The sequence below is a fragment of the Natator depressus genome, chromosome 1 (genome assembly GCF_965152275.1).
Source record: "Natator depressus isolate rNatDep1 chromosome 1, rNatDep2.hap1, whole genome shotgun sequence".
Lineage (NCBI taxonomy): Eukaryota > Metazoa > Chordata > Testudines > Cheloniidae > Natator > Natator depressus.
The window spans coordinates 235134614-235155197 of record NC_134234.1 but is presented as its reverse complement, the minus strand read 5'-3'; the positions used below and the strand labels follow the sequence as shown (position 1 = coordinate 235155197).

At 41.2% G+C, this 20584-nt stretch overlaps 1 protein-coding gene across 3 annotated transcripts in view; it reads right to left on the bottom strand.

The window, feature by feature from the left end:
* Nucleotides 1-14653: 14653 nt before the first annotated feature.
* Nucleotides 14654-20584, bottom strand: part of LMO3 (LIM domain only 3) — a 78829-nt gene continuing 72898 nt past the window's right edge. For all 3 annotated transcript variants that reach the window (XR_012636170.1, XR_012636169.1, XM_074938235.1), the window contains one exon: nucleotides 14654-16927. Coding sequence is in view for 1 of the 3 variants with exons in the window: in XM_074938235.1 (XP_074794336.1) it covers nucleotides 16822-16927 (106 nt within the window). In the remaining 2 variants the exon portion in view is untranslated. The remainder of the gene's footprint in view (nucleotides 16928-20584) is intronic.

The window sequence follows — 20584 nt, the reverse complement described above, 5'->3', positions numbered from 1 at the left end:
TGAGTAATTTCAGTCTATGGCTAGATTTATTCTTGTCACCAAACAATTAATTAAAAAACCTAAATCTATCCACATGCACACTGGAAAATACAGCAGGGTTTTGTTTCCAGGTTAAAATGTTCATATGCTTGTGCTAAAATATAATTTCAATATTAATTTGCCTGAAAAATATAATCTGAAGCCTTCTTTCAATTTCATTGTTGGAATTTGGAGACCTACTGAATCATACAGTTCATCCGCTTATCAGTGCAGTATTGTTTTTAGTTCTTTCCCCAATCGAGCTTTAAATTACAATTCACTATTCTAACTTCTTCCTACAGCCAGCACATGTAGTTCTACTTGGCTTCAAGCATCTGTGATCAGTGTTTCACTTTGTACTCTACAGCTGTCTAAGGGGGAGACTTTTCAGAGACACAAATGGGAGAGGTAGGTGTTCAACTCCCATTGACTTTCAACTCCTTGCCTAACGCTCTTAGAAAATCCTGCCATAAAGACGTCCATCTTGGGACTGGATTTGTGCAGGCAGACTTTTATGACTGCGTGAAGTACCACTGAAATCCGTGGGACTTCAGTAGGACCTCACATGAGCACAGGGGCCAGCCCACATGGATCAGATAGCTGGATCAGGGTCTCAATCTGGATGCATCTGCAGAACTGCAGTGACAAAGGTGTAAGTTTGAGGGGTGCCTGTCACATTGGGAAAAGTGGCAGCTATTTGCTATGCCTGAAACTCTCTGCAATTCTCTCTTTCTGAGTTAAATAAAAGCTTGAGCCTCGTTAAGGAAATGCAAGTAGTAGTACTTCAATACCCACATAACAGATCCCAATTTAAGAAAGTCAGGAACTAAGTGTGTAATTACTCCTTCTGGCTAAAGAAACCACAACACCATCATGATCTCCTTGGCCTTCAAAAATGTCCCTGTTACATTACAAAGTATAAAAGTGATCTATAGAGCAGAGGCATTTCTAAAAATATGTGCAGTAAGATACTCCAGATAGAATATCTCTGAACTGACTCCAAAGGGGTAGCTATCCCTCACCCTCTTCAGTGGAAAGGATGCTGGGTCTTTCAGATGTTGGGGAAGCAAACCAGGAAAAAAATAGAGGCAATGGGATTCTCAGGGTTAGAACTATATGGTGGACGCCTTCCAGGCAGGTTTCAAAAATCTTTTAGGAATTTTTGCATTACTTGTGTTTTAGACGGGATAGGACCAATGTCAAGACTGGGCTAAAGATTTTCAATAAAGATGAGACATTCTGATAGAGCAGTTTAGTTCTTTAATAATAGCAATGGAACCCAAAGTATGTGGAATGATCCTGTACAAATTCTGAGCAGTAGTGCCCATCCAGACCCTAGGAAAAGCAATGTCATTTCATGGAGTGGGACTTGGAAGACCTGGGTTCTGTTTGCAGCCGCTGCCCTGCTGTGCTACCTTGTTCAAGTCATTTTACTTCTCTGTGCTTCTGTTTCCTCTTCCACCTTTTGTGTGTGTTTGGAGTGTAAACTCTTCAGGGCAGGAACTGGCTCTTAATGTGTGTTTGCACAATGTTTAGGACAAAGAAGCCTCAATCTCAACTGGGGCCTGTGGTTGCTATTTAAATCCAAATAATTATAGAGCAAAAATGTTAAACCCTGCAAAGAAAACAACCTTTGGTTAGTTTAGCTTTGGTTGGAGGTTAGATGATCTGTACAAGAAGAGACTGTAGTTCTGTAAAAACAAAGATGGGATGATGGAGTCCATTTTTTAAATGTAAAAATCACGGCCATTAATTCTGTGATTTGAAAGTGTGCCAGCACAAAAGCGGAGAACCATTTGGATGCATTCTGAGGGTTTATTGCCTTAGGGTCATTTGAAGCAAGCAGATCCATAGGGCACAGCAGTGGAAAGAGCAAGCAATCACAGGTGCAAGTATGCCGTGGACTTGTCTAACTTCCATTTAAAAAAAAAAAAAAAGAGTTGATAGAGCTAATCATTTCTGTCCCCTTACATTTAAAGCAGCCGCTGGCATCGCCTAAGTTTTTAACTGCATAGTGGCAGAGTTGTGGGCCTCTGGTTTCCTAGGAACAGACATCAAAGAGATTAATAATGTCTTGAAGGAAGCAGAGGTGCAGATACTGGACTTTCAGGTGCAAAAGCGCTGAATGGAAGTCAGAAGTGCAGGAACGTGGAGTAGGCACTGAACAATCACAAGTCTCTGCCTCCCAGTGCACTGAAGAGGACACCTATTTACTAGCATTTTTTCTTCTTCTTTCAAATGAAATCCTCATGTTGTTTTGTTAGTGGAAACCCCTGTTGGGTGACAGAGGAGAAGAAACCACTCTCCCATCTCTGACCCCATCTGAGACACTACAGACTTAGTTTCACTAGCTCACTTGCTTACACAGAGCATAAGATGCTCTAAGGCTCGTAAGTGCTGAATTCCCTATCTTTGTGTTAGTCTGGCAAAGCTCAATATTTCTACGTAAGCCCTCACTGCACGACTTTCCTACTTGTAAACATGGAGTATTCTGCAGACTGTAGATGGGTATTGGTTAGCAATATCTCCTGGACTGAAATCTAATTGTAGGCAGAGCTGTGAACATACAGGAGAGGAGCCCGAAGGAAGAACATTTTTCAGTATCTTTAAGGGAGATGAGGACAATGGGAGGTGGGAGAAGTTATCATACTAACTATTTAACTCTGAAGACCCATGTTCAAATTTTGGCTTAGGTGATGAGTGAAAGTGAGCTTGCTCCAACTTATGTCGGTTCCCAGTTGTACACATCACAGAACATCTCATATTATGCACTCTGATGAGCAGCCTCTTCTTAAGAGACTCAAAAGAGAGGACTAGCAGTGGCTCTGGCAAAGCAACTGAAGTAGACAGGAAGAGCTGCCTGAAGAGGGCTTAGGGCCTGATCCTGCAAACCAACATTCACACAAGGGGTGAAATCCTCGCCCAGCTGAACTCAGTGGCAAAACTCCCATTGATTGCAGTAGGACCAGAATTTCACCTCTTGGATCAGGATCTGGATTGTCACATGAGATGTTATTGGAAGTTAACTCATTTCGAGCTGGCATAAACAAGAGGAAGAGCACAAGTTCAGTGCTCCACAAGACTTTCAGCTTGATAACCCATAGTATGGCCTGTGTGGCCATGCAGCAAGTAGCAGCAAACCTCAACACAGGATTGTTTCTGACCCCTGCACAGATGCCCAAAATGATTGCACCCCCCAAAACACCCAGATCCACACATAATTTGACCCCCCACAGGACCCCAATACCTCCCCCTGCCGGAGTCTGTCCTCCAGACCCAATTCCAAACAGACCTTCTGTAACTTCTTGCTAGGGTGACCAGACAGCAAGTGTCAAAAATAGGGACGGGGTGGGGGGTAATAGGAGCCTATATAAGAAAAAGACCCCAAAATTGGGACTGTCCCTATAAAATCGGGACATCTGGTCACCCTACTATTTGCTGTTTCTGCTGCTCTCATGTGCTCTGGGCCCTGCAGCTCTATTCCTGAAGTTAGGGTGACCAGGTGTCTGGTTTTCGACCAGAACACCTGGTCGAAAAGGGACCCTGGCAGCTCCGGTCAGCGTTGCTGACCGGGCCATTGACTGTCCGGTTGGCGGCACCGCGCAGTGGAGCTGCCAGGCTTCCTGCCTGCCGTGGCTCCCCATGGCTCCCGGAAGCAGCAGCATGTTCCCCCTCCAGTTCCTATGCATTGGGGCAGCCAGGGGGCTCATCGTATTTCCCCCCACCCCAAGCGCCACTCCTGCAGCTCCCATTGGCCAGGAACAGTGGCCAATGGGAGCTGCGGGGGTGGCACCTGTGGATGGGACAGCCCACAGAGCCGCCAGGCTGCACCTCCACGTAGGAGCCAGAGGGGGCACATGCTGTTGATTTCGGGAGCTGCTTGAGGTAAGCGCTACTAGGAGCCAGCACCCCTGAGGCCCCCTCCCCGTGCCTCGCCCCCCGCCCCAGCCCTGAGCTCCCTCCTGCCCTCTGAACCCCTCAATCCCAGCCCAGAGCACACTCCTGAACCCCAAACCCCAACACCCCAGAGCCCACACCTCCAGATGGAGCCCTCACCCCCTTCTGCATCCCAGCCCCCTGAGCCAGCCGAGTGAAAATAAGCGAGTGAGTGAGGGTGGGGAGAGTGAGTGACAGAGGGAGGGAGGATGGAGTGAGTGGGGGCAGGGCCTCAGAGGAGGGGCAGGGCAGGGCAAGGGTGATCAGTTCTGTGTGACTAGAAAGTCTGGGCCTTGCTACTCATTCCCCGTTCACTTCATTTCCCGTAAATAAGCAGCATTTCCCAGCTGCTCTGCTAAGGAGAACATGCCAGCAGTACAGAATCTTCATCTCCTTCTCCCAGGTGTGGGGAGTTGGGGAGCTTCAGCAGTAGTGGGTGCTCTTCACAGTTCCCCCCAGGCCAAAGGAAAATGGGCAGCCAAATGAGGACCCGCTGAACAGGGCGGAGTGGTGCAGACCAGGAACACTCCAGCCCTATGTTGACAGCGAGGAGGGGGCACTAACTGTCCATTAGCACATGGAGCAGCTCTTATTAGCTGCTTTTCCCCGGATGCAGGGAATGGAGAAGGGCAGCCAAACAGACAGGGATTTTCCCACAGGCCAGAGTGTTTCCCAGCAGACCTGTAGGACAGTCTGTATGCCCAGTCTACTGGGAAACCCGCGGAGGTGGCAGGTCTGAAGATAATTTTTCTAAGTGAAGTGGTGCAACAATATGGTCTAATGTGAATTTACTCATAAGGCCCTTACTCTCTTTTTCTCCTTCAAGTAGCTTCTCAAGACACTCCTCTGCTGTATGTATTCAGCCAATTAATAATGATTTGAGAAGCAGATGGGAAGAATGGACACCTACTTTATATCGCTTGTAATTTTCAGAAAACATAATTGGAAGTGTTTTAATGTGGCTAAATGTAAATGTATACTGTGGCAGACTGACCATTTCCTGTGATATCCTGAGCAAACTTTATGGACTTCAGATGAACCTTATTGAATTAGGGTTAATGCCTTTGGGTACATTGCATTAAAATGCATTTGTGTATGTGTTAGTGGACCATTGTATTTGCCTTCTTCCTTTGGGAGAGGGGGTGCTATTGGGATTATCAACCTTCAGAAGCACCCTCCTCCCTCATACCCAAGATGTGTGCATATACTAGTTCAAACTGGATCCTTCAGGGACCAACAGGCAAAGACAGGGGTTTTGGGATAAAAACAGCCTGGTTTTGAACTAGCTCAGGTCCTTCTTCCTGATCCAGCAAAAGGACAGGGCCCATAGTCCATGGAGGACCCCAATCCTTAGGGCAGGGTTGGAAGGACTGGGCCTACTGAATCCTCATAATACTGGGTGCTTATTCTGAGCTGAAGCTGTGAGGAACTTTGGCCACAAAGGAATCCCCCTTTATTTGGGGGGGGAGGGGGCCCAACTGAAGGACTGCTCTTGCCAGAATCCATGTTAGGGTTAGGGTTAATTCTGGTACACCTTTTACCATGTGTGCAGATTCTTTTATTGTTTTTAGTGTGTTCTTTCTATGTTGATTTTAACCTTAAGAATAAAGTAGGCTTGCCTAGAAAGTGCTGTGTAGTACCTTCTAACTGTAGCATTTACACCTGTTAGTCTCTAAAGAGAAAGCAAGCATGTGTCCTGGAAATACCTCACTGAAGGCAGGGAACTGTGAAACATGGAAATACCCCAGTCAGAAGGGAGAGGGACATGTCTAGATTGAGTGCCCTTGCTGGACCACTGAGGGGAAACAGAGGTGCAGTTACCCTGAACTGTGACACATACATCTAGGAACAAAGAATGTAGGCCATATTTACAAGATGGGGATTTTACTGCAGGCTTAGGCACCGACTCCAGGGGTGCTGTGGGGCTGGAGCACCCACAGGGAAAAATTAGCAGATACTCCACACCCACTGGCAGCCAAGCTCCCCCCACCCCCACCCCTCCTCGCCTTCTCCTACCCCGAGTGTGCCGCATCCCTGCTCCTCCCCGCACAAGCACTTCCCACCTGCTGCCTAAAAGCTGTTTGGCGGCGCTTAGGACTTTCTGGGAGGGAGAGGGAGGAGTGGGGGCATGGCGCGCTCCGGGGAGGAGGCGATAAAGAGGAGGGGCAGGGGCAGGGACTTAGGGAAGGGGGGGTAATTGGGGTGGGGCAGGGGTTGGGGGTGGGGGTCGAGCACCCACGGGGCAGAGGGGAAGTTGGTGCCTTTGACCCCAAGAAGCAGTGACTCTGAAAAAGATTTGGGGTCATGGTGAATAATCAGCTGAACATGAGCTCCCAGTTTGATGCTGTGGCCAAAAGAGCTAGTGTGATTCTGGGATGCATAAACAGTGGAATATCAAGTAGGAGTAGAGAGGATATTTTACTTTTATTTTTGGCATAGGTGCGACCACTGCTGAAATACTGTGACCGGTTGTGGTGCTCACAATTCAAGAAGGGTGTTGCTAAATTGGCAAGGGTTCAGAGGAGAGTCATGAGAATGATTAAAGGATTAGAAAACCTGCCTTATTGTCATAGACTCAAAGAGCTCAACCTATTTATCTTAACAAAGAGAATTTTAAGGAGTGACTTGATCAGTCTATAAGTATCTACATGGGGAACAAATATTTAATAATGGGCTCTTCAATCTATCAGAAAAAGGTATAACATGATCCAATGCCTGGAAGTTGAAACTAGACAAATTCAGACTGGAAAGAAGGCACACATTTTGAATGGTGAAAGTAATTAACCATTGGAACAATTTACCCAGGGTCATAGTGGATTCTCCATCCCTGACAATTTTTAAATCAAGATTGGATGTTTTGCTAAAAGTTTTGCTCCAGGAATTATTTTGGGGAAATTCTATGGCCTGCGTTACATGGGAGGTCACACTAGATGATCACAATGGTCCCTTCTGGCCTGGGAATCTATGAAACTATTAAATAAACTGAATATATTTGATTGTATTCCCTCCCCTCTCTTTTCTGTGTATGTCATTTGTCTTCAGGGGAAGGGTCGTGTATATCTTAGGTACTTATATGGCTCCTGCTGCCATCATATCTGACTATCTTACAATCTTTAATGTACTTAGCCTTCCAATACTCAGTACTCCAGTACTCAGCCCTCTGAGGTGGAAAGTGCCATTATCCCCATTTTGAAGATAGGGAACTGAGGCACAGACAGAGACTAAGTGTGGGATTTCTGGAAGTATTTAAGCACCTAAATCCCAGAGCTAGGCACCTAACTCCCAGTTTTGGCTCCACTGATCCAAATATTTCCCGCCGAATTCCCTATGCGCTTAAACTCACTCAGCACCTACGTTTTCAGAGTAAAAATTCCCCTTGATGCCTATGTTTCTGCCTCTGCTATTGTAAGACAAATATTAATAATAACAGATGCAGCTAGTGGATTCTGGCAACATCTTCTCCAACCTGATGGCACCTACCTGACAACTATAAAATTTTATAATGCTATTCAGAAGATGCTGTTTTTGTCGCCTCCCCTTCTACATAACAAGTGCCTCAGACATCTTCCAAAGGAAAACTAGTGAGATTCTGCAAGGCCTGAAAAGAGTGGGAGTTTCATACAGGTGACGTTTAAGGGAAGTCTTGGGACAAATATGACGTAAGGTTAAAACATGTTCTGAAGGTAATTGAAGCTGAGGGAACAAAATTAAATGGAGAAAAAAATGCAGGCAAAAGCCCTTAGGATATATAACTGAGAAGGAGGGCAGGTGAGGGCAGTTGCAGAAAAAAGCCAAAAGCTCTAGTTGAAATGCCAACATCACCTAAAAATATATCAGAACTGCTGCATTTTCGTGGCACAATAAAACATTGGAATGAATTTATAACCAAACCTGCCCTCAAAAAGCCAAGCCCTTTGTAAACTGCTTGAAATCAATGGAAGTTAGAAGCCTAAGTTACTTTGATGATCTGGGCCTATATGACTTGTCCAAGGGCACACAGCAGGGCACTGAACCAGGCTGTCTGAATCTCAGGCTAGTGCCCTAACGGTTGAACCATACTTCCTTGGCTAACCACGCCCTGCCTACCTACTTGAGAAGGGCGGGGGTGGGGGGAGTAGTGACCTATGGAAGCTGCCTTCCCCCCTCCCCCATGCTGTAGCCTGCAATGTGGGTCAACTGCACAGAGGGCACCTTACACCCACCTTGTACCCCTGAGTTGGTGCTCAGGAAAGCCACACTCTTGGTCTATGGGTGCGTACATTCAGCAACAATGTGTGTGAGGAACTTTAGGCTGGACACTGGTCAATTTGCCTAGGTCAATAGAACCACCCCAGGGTGCCCTGACTTAAGGGTTGTGTTCTGGTCAAATTGCTATTTGATATATTTGTAGGCCCATGGGAATTTGACAGGCTCAGTCCAGTTTCCCCAGTCTCTTAATGTGTACATAGCTGCCATGTCCCAATCAGCTCCTTGAGTGATATGTGTGAAGGGAGCAATCGTCTTCTGAGTCACTCTTTCCCCTCCTTTAACATTAATTTATTAATGATATGTTCACCTGAGGCACTTAAGTATTTTCATCTGCCTGAGAGCTAGGTCAGTTTTCTTATCCTCATTTTATCAATATGAGATCGGAGGCACAGAGAAGCACCATGACATCCTAATGGTCTTACAGGACATCAGTGGCAGAGCTGCAAATGGAATACATGAGTTTTGGCTCCCAGCCCTATGCATTAGCCTTAAGACCATCCTTCCCCTATTTGTACTTACGCTGTTTGTTCTCCTCCCTATCCTTCTCCTGGTGCCTGTCTGTCTTCATTCTCTCTGGGTTCACTATTGTGCCTCTCTTCAGCTACTACCTGGCCTTTCCTCCTCCCCTTCCACCATGGTGGTGCAAAGTGCTCTTGCTTAAGGCCAGAAAGCAACAGAGCTGGCCACCTACTTATCCCCCTTCCTACCCTGCACCACTGAGACCTACTGTGGTGGATGGGGGCAATGAGACGAGGAGAGGAAAGATATCTTGCCTGTGTGCTCAGAAACCCCGAAGTATCCTTAGGGGCTGGGAGGAGGGAGTTGAAAGGGGAATCTTCCTCACTGCATGCAGCCCTGCTTATAAGTGACATTTCAGCTGGCATAACTGTGTGACAGCAGGGCCAAATCTGTGACTGCCACTCTCAATGAGTGACGTTTGCCAGTTACATGTCAACAGTCCACCTAGTATCTTCACTTTCAAAATACACACACCCTTATCTTCCTAAGTATTTGGGTAGCAAAGTCCAAGAGCCATTTCCTACACTAGGTACTCTATAGTGATAATTCTACTTTGGGTATTTAAAATACTGTTACAATTGTTGCTATGTTATTTATACCTTTATATGTCTCCTATGTCAGCTGAACTTTGCAAAACCATTTTTGGACACCTGGACACTGAACTACAGTAATGGATGGCCTATAAAATGTGTGCGATAAATAATAATTTTAAGTACAGAAAAGTTCTTGCTAATATAATATGCCATCTTTTCAGAATAAAAAAGCTTTACGTACTCAATTCTTTCATCTATTCTGGGGACTGGTGTACAGGTACTACCAATGACTGGTCTGGCTGTGGTTAATATAGACATTAATGATTTAGATGGAGAGAAAGGCCTGAACAATGGGCATATATTATAAATAAGAAATAAAGATGTGTAGCAAAACCTACAACATAACCTAGTGGATAAATGTAATACTAGAAATATATATTTTTTTAAAAACAGAAAAAGTTAATAAAATCCGTTCGTGCTTTCTGGGAGTATGTGAATTAATTATGCGAGTAAAGAATGTATGTATTTTTTCTTTAATATAACTATATTGATACTATTTTTCATACGTGTGTGTGTGTGTGTGTGTGTGTGTGTGTGTGTGTGTGTGTGTGTGTATAAAAATACAGAATACACCTGTGGAACAGAAAGTGAAGAAAAATAATCTAATTTACACTGCTGTAGACCCGCTTGTAGAAAGAATATGTTCCCATATTAGAATTTTACAATACTTTTGTCAAAAGCATCACAGGGTCTTGAAGAATTGGATCCCAGCTGGATGCCAAGGCAGATCCATAGATTGTGTTAACATAGATGTTCATTGCTTTGCTCAAATACAGTTTGTTTTATACATTTTAATTTAAAAGGACAGCAAAGGTGTGTGCATGTGTGGGGGGAGATTTGAATCATAAAATGCTCCTGATCGTGATATTCACAGGCTGGGGGTAAGGGGAGTGAGTTACTTACATTTTTTAAAAAAAATCAGGTATTAAACACATTCCTAAAATGCTTGGCCTTCTACTGTGAAGCTAGCTTTCTTGTTATTGCTCAATGGCAACAGCAAATCACATCATTAACTATAAATTGCTCTTGGCTATTTCTTCAAAGTAGTTTGACATTAGAGTTTGATTTGTCTCTAGCATAATCTAGAAACTGTTTCCCACTGTGGGACAAAGGGATGTGAACAAAATATGAGGCAGCATTACTTGCATTTTTACACCCCTTCACACAATGCACATTATATTTGTTGCTTAAATTCAGCCACCTAGGCTATGCTCAAATACTTTTCGTTAGATGATGTTCAGTGATCACATGAAGGCAGTGAGCCGCACACCGTAGAATACCAGTTGTACGTGGTTTAAAAAATTGCACTGAAACCCAATTCAGTTTTGATTGCAATAATCTGGAGTCAACCATGGAAAGCCTTGCTAATTTAAGGTGATTTTATCTTTATCATTTTGCATGACAGGACCTGAAGCCACACAGACGAAAGCATGTTTGGACTTACCATGCTTTCCTTTTTCAGACAACAGAATTCTTTTTAATTAAAAACATTTTTTTTAGAAAAAAATTTCGGTATGTGTAATTGCTAACACCTGCTATGTGTTACTAACAGATGTTTCTTACTTACCTAAGGGAACTGTTATAATTACACTATAAGCTTATTGGAATGGCATTTAACCAAGCTAGTTTAGGAACTGTATGTGGTGACTTTGTAGTCTTTTACTAGGCTTGCCTCTTTTTTTTTTTTTTTTTTTATTTTAAACACCTTTAGGTGACAAGAAAGCTTGAAAACACCATAGCTACCACCCACAAGTCACAAATAGTGGGTTTTTAAAGCATTATTCAGATTGAAAGTACTAAGCAGCTTCAGGTCAGAAAAAGATGCTGCTTTTGTGGAAGTCTCAAGAGATCAATCTACAGTATACGTTACATTGTTCATGGCCTCAGCCCTCCAATCAGCTTTGTAAGGGAGGGTGTCTCTGTGCCTGCCAGAACCCCACTCACATCAGTGGGGCACTGGACAGGCAAAGTGGGGGGGCTGTCCAACTGGAGGTCATTGCAGAATTAGGGCCTCTATTGATAAAGGATCCTGGTAAAGTGATTAGGGCAGCACATTTAGGAGCCCTGCTAATGCTGGGTTTGGGTTGCATAGATTGACATTGTGATCTTGGGCAAATCCTTTAACTTCTGTGCCTCAGTATTTTTCCCCTGTCAAATAGGGATAATGCCTCACAGGATGTTGGGATACATAATTCAATTATGTTTGCACTGGGTGGAAGGTGCTATGGGAATTGTAAGCATTAAAATATAATAAAGAACCTGCAACACAAGTGCAGTTCACTGCCTTCATGCGACAACGGTTTGCAAGCATTGTGGGAATTATTGTGGCTTCCTGATTGTTTAGGCTTCTCTGTAAAGCACGATATTGTGTGTGCTGCCTTCGCCTCTTCATTTATGAAACTAATCACACAATTACCTGCAGGCATGTGTTAAATATGACACCGGTCTCAGCAAAATAATGGGCCAATTGCAAACTGAATAAAGCCAGGCAGCTCCATTTATAACTGCTGTTTCAACAGAGCTGTGTTGTAATCAAAGTGATCTGAGGGTGACTCATTAATTAATTGATGTTCTTTTTTATTATGTGCTATTGAGTTAATGAGTAATTTGTGCTAGATAACTCTCTGAACACATTGATTACGTGAGATATTTTCTGGTACTTCCATACCAATGACATGCTGAATAGGTAGAAGATATTTGCTTATGTATACTCATCATTAGCAAGTTCAGGATGAATATAAATCAGCAGAAGGGCATTTTAAAGGTACTGGGTACATCCAACCTTTCCATTAAGGCTTTAAACAGACACGCCTTGGCTTTAACTGACTTAAACAGTGTTAAAATCACTTCCTTTATAATACTTCTATCACCCACCAGTGGCAGCTTCTAGAAAGGGTTCTTATACAAAAGGTTTGTATGAGGAACATGTTTGTGCTAATGGCCTATTACCTCAGGTATATTGTGTTATGGTTTCTTTTTGCAATGCACTGAAGCGAACACTAAACAGGTTTTGGTCTGTATATCTGGGGTTGGGGGAAGAAAGGTATTTAAGTGAATATGTAATTGGCTTTTTACCTAAAGTGGTATTTAAAAGAATAAAAACCACTGCTTTTGTATATAGTACACACTTTGCTTTCTGTAGTTTGCGTCATTAAAGCTTATTGTTTATTGAAACCACAACATCTCCAAAGCCAGTTTGATAGGATTTAGGAGGATTTTTTTATTCATTAAACAACAAATGGATAAATTGATAATTTAGTCTGACAACAGCAGCACAGTTGAAGCTTTCAGAAGAATCAGTTAAATGTATAAAATTATACCCAGCAATCACTACAGACCTTCATTTTTTGACAAGATTTGTTCTAGGTACAGATGACTGTAAACTACCGACCGCTGAGAAAATTATAAGAAGCTGCTGCATATTATGTTTCAAAAAGCCTTTAAGTACTTTGTCTGTGCAGGCTAAACCTTACCAATCCCCCTTGTTTTTCACAAACTTCCTCCTCGCTGCCCACTTTTCTTTCTATTTTATTTAATGTGGGTAGTGTTATTGTAGCTGTGTTGGTCCCAGGATATGAGAGACAAGGCGGGTGAGATAATATCTTTTATTGGACAAACTTCTCTTGGTGAGAGAGACAAGAGCTCTGTGTAAGCTCGAAAGGTTGTCTCTCACCAAAGAAGCTGGCCCACTAAAAGATATTACCTCATGCACCTTGTATATCTGTTTTCTTTAAGTCATTTCATATGCTGGCAATTAAGTACATTTTGAGGGAGTGGTGGTAGGTTCCCCCATACCACTTTTTTGGTGTGCACAAATTTGAGCACTGTGGAGGGGAGGGAAAGGTGTCTGTGAAATTAACCAGAAAATGCATTAAGCAAGATGAAAGTGTAATTACAAAAAAACACTGATCAACTTTCAACCTCAGTCACTGCTCTTGCAGAGCCAAAGCAGTCTTGATTTGTCAGCAGCAGCAGAGACACAGCATGTTAAGGTAGCAGTTGGTAGAGGGTCTTTCTACAATTGAAACAATATGGTTTGATTGTTTTTTTACATCACCAGGTGGGTTAGAAAACAGTAGTGCAAGAACTATATAGATATATAATTTGTCTAAAACATCAGTTTACCTCTATTTAGAGATTTATGGAGAGAAAATACAGCCAGGACAGAAGATGCTAGTGGAAGCAGTCTTGGCTGACAAACAAGCACAAGCTGAACCACAGAAACGTTTCTTCATATGCAGAGAATTTAATCACAAGCAGTAACAAAGAGGCCAAAACAGAGGTGGATGATTAAAAAGAAAATGAGGGCAGGGTTAGGCTTCAGCTAAACTGATCAGTAAAGCTTCTCAGAGAAAGATCACCCCTCTTTAACATTGTCTTTTGTTCTCTGGTAGTGGTTCAGTTAAAACATTTTAGATTTCCAACTTTTAAAATTATGTAAAATAGGATGTTGCACATTTTCACATACTTCAGATTATTTCTTCTCTTGACCCTGCCCCCAAATCAAGGGCTATATATATATATAAATATCCTCCACACACTTATTTTATGTGCCTGATACATATATCTCACACAACAAGCTCACACATGAGAGCCACTTTTCTCCCACCCATACTCCACAATCCATTCTCTTCACTAATCCTGTACAGATCTGAACAGTGGTACTTTGTATTAACAAGAGCTTGCTATTAAGTTTACAACACTAATGCCATTTATCTGCTTTCAATCCTTATGCCAAAAGTCTTCAATGGATTATTAACTGTTTTCAATTTGTTTCTCCCTCATGTCTATGACTGACTTTAATTTACAAAAGTGACCGCCTACTGAGCATTTCAAAAAATGCTCCCCTGACTTTTCCCAGTATAAACTAATGCTCTTAATAATACTTTGCACATATACCTCTTGGCATCTGAAGAGCCAAAAATGCTTTACAAAAGCAGTGTAAATATTACCCCATTTTACAGATGGGACAACTGAGGCACAGATAAGTTGAGTGACTTGCCCATGGTCACAGCAAGTCAAGGACAGAACCCAGGTTTCTTAATTCCCATCCCTTGCCCTGACTCTAATAGATTGGAGATTCGCAAACTGTGGTCTGTGAAGAGCTAGCAAGTCATTCTTGTTTCTAGCTTGAAAGTAACAAAACAGGTTGGAGTGGGGACGTGGAAGAAGGAACAACAGGAGACTGTGATTTATGTTTTTCTAAAAAGGCAAAAAGACTTATTACTACTGAAGCAAATATGTAAATACCTTCCTAATATGACCCTTCTATGTAAGCAAGTGCTGTAGTCACTACAGAGGTATTATGTAATTGTGAATGGGAGTGGAAGAGGTAGATTGGGATCACAAATGGGAGATTTGTGATCCCACGCCACAATCTCTCAATTAAGATGTGGTCTGTACTCTGAAAATTTTGAGAAACTTTGAACGGGACTGTTTCCTCTGACTAGAATGAACTATGATATTAGTGACCATTCATTTCCTCCATGTTCTAGATCAGTGAAAGTTAAGTTTTGTGACTAGCCCTTAGTTTTAATCTGGGTTCATATCCATACCAAAAAGCCACATTATTATAAAGCTAAATCTCTCTTAGGACAAATTTGGAAATTCAGATATCAGGATTAAAAATCCATCTCCAAATCAATCCATTGTGTAGTCTACTCAGAACTCACACAATAGATACTAAGGAATCTCCTCCCCTCCACCATGGGGACCGCAGAAAGAGATAGAGGAGCTCAGGACAGCATTGCAACCATAAATCAAACCAACAGAGGGAACACAAAGATCTTTGATGTACCTTGTGTAAAAGATTCTTAGTGGAAAGAAAACCCAAATTTCATGGCCTCATATGAGACAGTCATTTAAACACAGGCTATTTTCCTGGTGAGCTTTAAATGTGCCAAAGAGGAAAGGATTGACTGTGCATTTAGCCCATTTGTTACATGTTATCCCTTCATAGTTCTCACCTCAGCCTAACTGGTCATTAAGCTCTGCCAGGAATATGAATACTTAGGGGCCTGCTGCTGAGGCATCAGTCTCTTGGCTTTAAAATGTAGCTCCATCTACATTAGGAGATGGACTTGCTCCTGACCGTGATTGCCAGGAAAGGGGCCCCACCACTCTTACCAGGTGTTGAAGATTATTTAATTGCCAGCGTAGGCAGGACAGAATTTTTTGACACAATCGGAAACAGTACAATTGGTACGTGGAGGAATGTGATATTTCTTGTTTTCTGTAATGATATTTAAAAGTATTGTCCCATCTACGTCAGTGTTTAAATTGTCTTCTTCAACCGCCACCAAGGGTAGTTGTCAGCAACAAGTCACTTTCCTACTGTCAGCCAAAAGGGTCTTTTCCCTAATGTATACAGACCCTATAACTGAAGCTGTTCTTGATGCCTTCTAACCTCATCATTTTGGAACAAGTCACTTAGGACACAGCCACACAACTCTCCATGAAAAGTTAGGGTTAAGTCTTGATGCAAAAAACCAAAACACCACAAAATAACCCCTCAAAAAACAAACCTCAAAGCCTAAGAAATTTGATCTTACAAAAAATCTCTGCACAAGAGCAGAAGTCACTTTTCCAAATTAAACAACTTCAGAATATATATATGTTACAAGATACCCAAAGGCACTGGTTTGCATTAGGGCCTAATTTCCAGCTAATTTAAAAATAAAACAAAACTTATTTTGAACAGCTAGCAGCACAAAAGCAGCACCCAAAATCATTCACTTTTGTACCTTCTGTAATATGTCCCAAACCAGCCAGGCATGTTTTTCAAAAATTTGTAATAAAATAAAAGTGCTCTTGGAGGAGATCTATACAATTAAACAGCTGAGGTTTAACCCCTGAAAAATAGAGGCTTATAACACAAGTGCTGATAGACGTTTAACCGTAGCATTGTTTGCAGTGGTTGCTGCTAGAATTATTTTCTTTTAAATAGTTGTAATGTAAGTAGTATTTTAAGCTCTTAACTGTAGCATAATGGTTGGGATTTGCTCTTTAATTCTTTTTTACTAGAAAGTTACAGCTAATTTAAAATAGCTGGTAGATACAGAAAGCATAAATATACAATAAGTTTAGACAGTGATTGTACTAAATGCAACAATACAAAGAAGCAAACAGGAACACAAATGGTAACACAATAAAACTGTATTACATTTGTGCTTCAAATATTACAATACATTATGTACAATAGTCCAAAATAAACATCTCATGCCAAATGACACAAAAAGGGAAAAAAAAAACAATAGCAAGCCCCCCAAAATAAAATAAAATAAAAATCCAGCAGTATGTACAGTTTACCTTTTTTAATAAACATTCAACTCTGAACTGGAGCAATTTTCACTACATACATATGCAGTCCACCTTTTATTCCACACGACCATCCTGTCTCTCTATATCTACGCTATTCAGTAGGATCCTGTGTCATTTCTTATATACATGTTGAGCAAAAAAGATAAAAGAACATAGTGCTTTATATTCTTAACGACGTGGCGGCAGATCAGCGAACCTGGGGTGCGTAACCTTCTTTCATTAAACCCTCCTCATAGTCTGTCTGGCACAGAATCATGTTGTTCTTTAGGAAAAATTTGTCTCCAACACAAAATCTGAAAATACAACAACAAAGAAAAGAAAAGGTAGTTTTACAATGGAACAATGTGCTCTTAAATCTAAAAAGTTGTACTGTAAGTGTTAGTAATTTTGTTGTACGGCCGATGCGGCAAACATTTATTGTGTCTAGTGCAACATTCTGCAAAACAGTGCATGAAAGCCCAGCTTTGGATTTGTGCTAAATATATTCTTTGCTTTCAACAAAATTTGGTGCATAAGAGTGTTTTTTGGTCCCTCAACCAAGGGCTTGACTGAAAGCCCACTGAAGTCTATGAGAGCCTTAGATCAGGTCACACCTGCACAGATAAAACAGGATAATATCCAAGACCACGAGCTGAATGCAAAGTTAATCTCATTCTTTACACAAATCAGAGAAAGGATGATATCATCATATGCTGTTGAATGCTTAACACACGGTTATGTATTACACAAATAGTAAATTATCATACTATATTCCAGCTGAACGTTCTTGCCAATAGCCACTAAATTCAAATGTCCTTTGAATCAAAACATTTTAATGTGTGTGTATATATAATTACATCTATATATGTTTGTGTGTATACACACACACACACGTAAGCATATGTAGACACACACATAAATAGGTTTACCTGTAGGACTCAACTGTACGTTTAATTACTAAATAGCTGTAATTTCTTCCCACTTTGTGATACATCAGTCTACATATCCCAGTTTTCTAGTAAATGTCTCACAACTTGGTTGCCAAGAAAATAGTATTTTGTATTTTATTGTCTCAGAGAAGTAGAAAGCATGTTTACTCAACTATCTAGTTTCAAACTTAAGTAATTTCAATCTAAGAGATGCGTGCATGATTATCAGGCTACTTATAAAAACAAAGAAGTGCTTTTTAGCACATCTAGTGAACAACAAGGAGGGGCCTAGTATACAGAAAAAAGTTTCATTAATGACCGATTTTGCAGCAGGATTATATTCCTTTGTTTACGGCAAACTCTCCAGCTATAAAACATATCAGGAGTCCTTGCTTACAGCATTCCAATTAAACTAAAGAGAGTAACCCAAATGAACCCCTTTGCATTGATGTGGATAAATGAAACCAGTTTCCATCAGCTAATTATGCATCTTACTATATAAAGTATTGTTTCATGTGTAACAGATTATAATGTTCTTTCCTGTATAATTTCCAAATGGGGACATCTTGGACACAATTAGGGTCAGAAATGAATGCTTGTGTTGTTTACGGTACATTTAACAACAGAGTAGCTATGGGAATAGCTGTATATGTATTTAATTGTAACAATTTAACCTTCAAATAGTGGTGCCTGCTGTAGTTGACCCAGTAAAACTTTGTATAATTACAGAAAGTGACCCTCATGACCTTTGCTAGTGGTCTCTCTTTATCAGATAGTCAATTTCTAATGATGTTCAAGCAGAAATCTTGGTGAATTGTCACAGATTAAATTGTGTATTGAAAGCAGCCCTTTAATGTTTTGTGAAGTTGGCGGTTTAAATGAGTAGCAGTTGGACTGATTTACATTTGTAAAGACTGGAATGCTAGACAAACAGTGAACCCATTTATTTTCCAACTGGGTAGCTTTGGAAATTTATCCTTATGCTAGCTAAACAGATAGAGGGAAAACAGTGCAATAAAAACGTGGATTGAAAAGAATTAGCTTTGCTCTTAAAGGAAAATTGGTTTGCCTATTTGTGGATTTTTTTCCTCTAGGATTACTGCCCGCTGCGGATGATGATTGAAAATACAGATTATGGAATGATCCTGAAATCTTTAAGTTATTTATGGTCAAGCCTATTTTATACAATTTACAGGTTTCCCCCAAACCCACTATATGGGCTATAAGCACCAGAAAAAATATTCTGAGTCGATATATTGAAAAGGAGTTTTATTGAAATGAACTAGTTCTCTTCAGGTTACTCTTGATTCTTCAAATATTCCCAAAATCAAACTGAACCCTAGTCTATCTTTTTGCCTGAAAAGTGGATGGATGTGACTGCAGCTCCCCAGATTAGATACAGAAGTCATACATAGGTTGCCTTTTCACATACACGTTCATTTTCCAGAAAAAAAGCATGTTTGACTTTAAATACAAAATTATTAATTTATATTTTCTATTGCATGAGTATTTGCACTGGATGATAAAATAAAGAAGACACTGAAAACAATATCCGAGTGTGACGAATATATGACAATTGATGTTGACGGGGACAGGTCGCAGGAACTCGGTACAGAAAATGCAAGCTCCTACTATTTGAAGAATATGAGTAAGCAGCAGGCTGTCACTCTTTGCGGGCCAGCCACTAGAGGGAGACATGATTACATCTGCTTGTCTAGCAGAATGCACTATTTCAAACCCATACAATCATTCAAATACTACTCTGGGGTCCCAGGGTAACAGAAGGATTATTTCCAGAATCAAACAGTTATGAAAGGAGAAAACAAACCCAGGGATAACTTGATTAAAATGTTTAAAATACATCATGAAGCAAAACTAACTTAAGCTGCAAAGCTTTTGATTCTTTTTTCTTTAAATGTTTGCTTCTTTCCTTCCAAGATGACAAAATCCTGTGTCACTATTTTATTTAATCTTTCAGCCCTAAAGACCTACCTTACCCGCCAACCTTATAATCTGCAGGGAGTGCACTGTCCTATTCTAGAAAGGAGCAGGGACACTTACACAAACTGCAGATTTGTTCCCATCACATTTTGCTTTTGCAATGTTATCTCCTTGACCTTAGTTAGGTGCCTACATACCTTTTGAAAATCTGGGCCTATGTGTACCATGGTAAATCATATAGTTTTTTTACGATTTCATATTTATACTCTTGAAGAACATTCAGTAATTTTAAATACTAAGGCCCAAATTCTGTGCTGACTTACATGCTGTGGAACCTCAGTGACTAAATCATGTTTGCAGGGGCAAGGGCTAGTCTTGAATTTTCCCTTCAATGTTATATCTGTGAACTGTATTTGGGTGACAACAGAGTATCACCAAATGGAAGCTCAACTCACATTCAATGACACTTTGTACTAATACACTAGTAGGATATGAAAAGACTAATCGGTGGAGATAAGGTAAAATCTCTTATCTCCCTCCCCCCCCCCGCACCATGTTCCCAAACTTCTGATCTTATTTGACCCTCAAAAATAGGTTTGGTATCTTCTAGTTGAAACTGGACTGGAACAAAGTGCCAAAATCTCATTAAATTTTCAGACCTATGGGTTAGCTAGATCAGCTAAGCATCTGAAGCCCCAAATCTGAATTTTGGAGATTCATTCATTCCTAGATGGGATTACATTATTTCCACTTTCATAAATTAGAGACTCAACAGAAAGCATTCACATCTCCCTTTGGAAAAGAGGGGAAGGAGAAAGGGTGGAAACGGACTGCTGGTAAAGCAAAGGGTTTCTCCTTTAATTGGTGTCTGCAAAATGAGGTAAGGCGTTTACTTCATCTCTGGCTATGTCTGGCAGATGGTAGTGGCTGGTGCTGTGCAACATTTCTTTCCTAGAATCTGTGTACATTTCATCTAATAAGCATGCAAAGGTGGGCAGGAAAATATACTTTAGGCAGAACTAACATGACAGATTGGACTTACTGGCCATAAATTGACGATAATACTTTTGACATGTCTGTGATATTAGTGGAATGACCAAT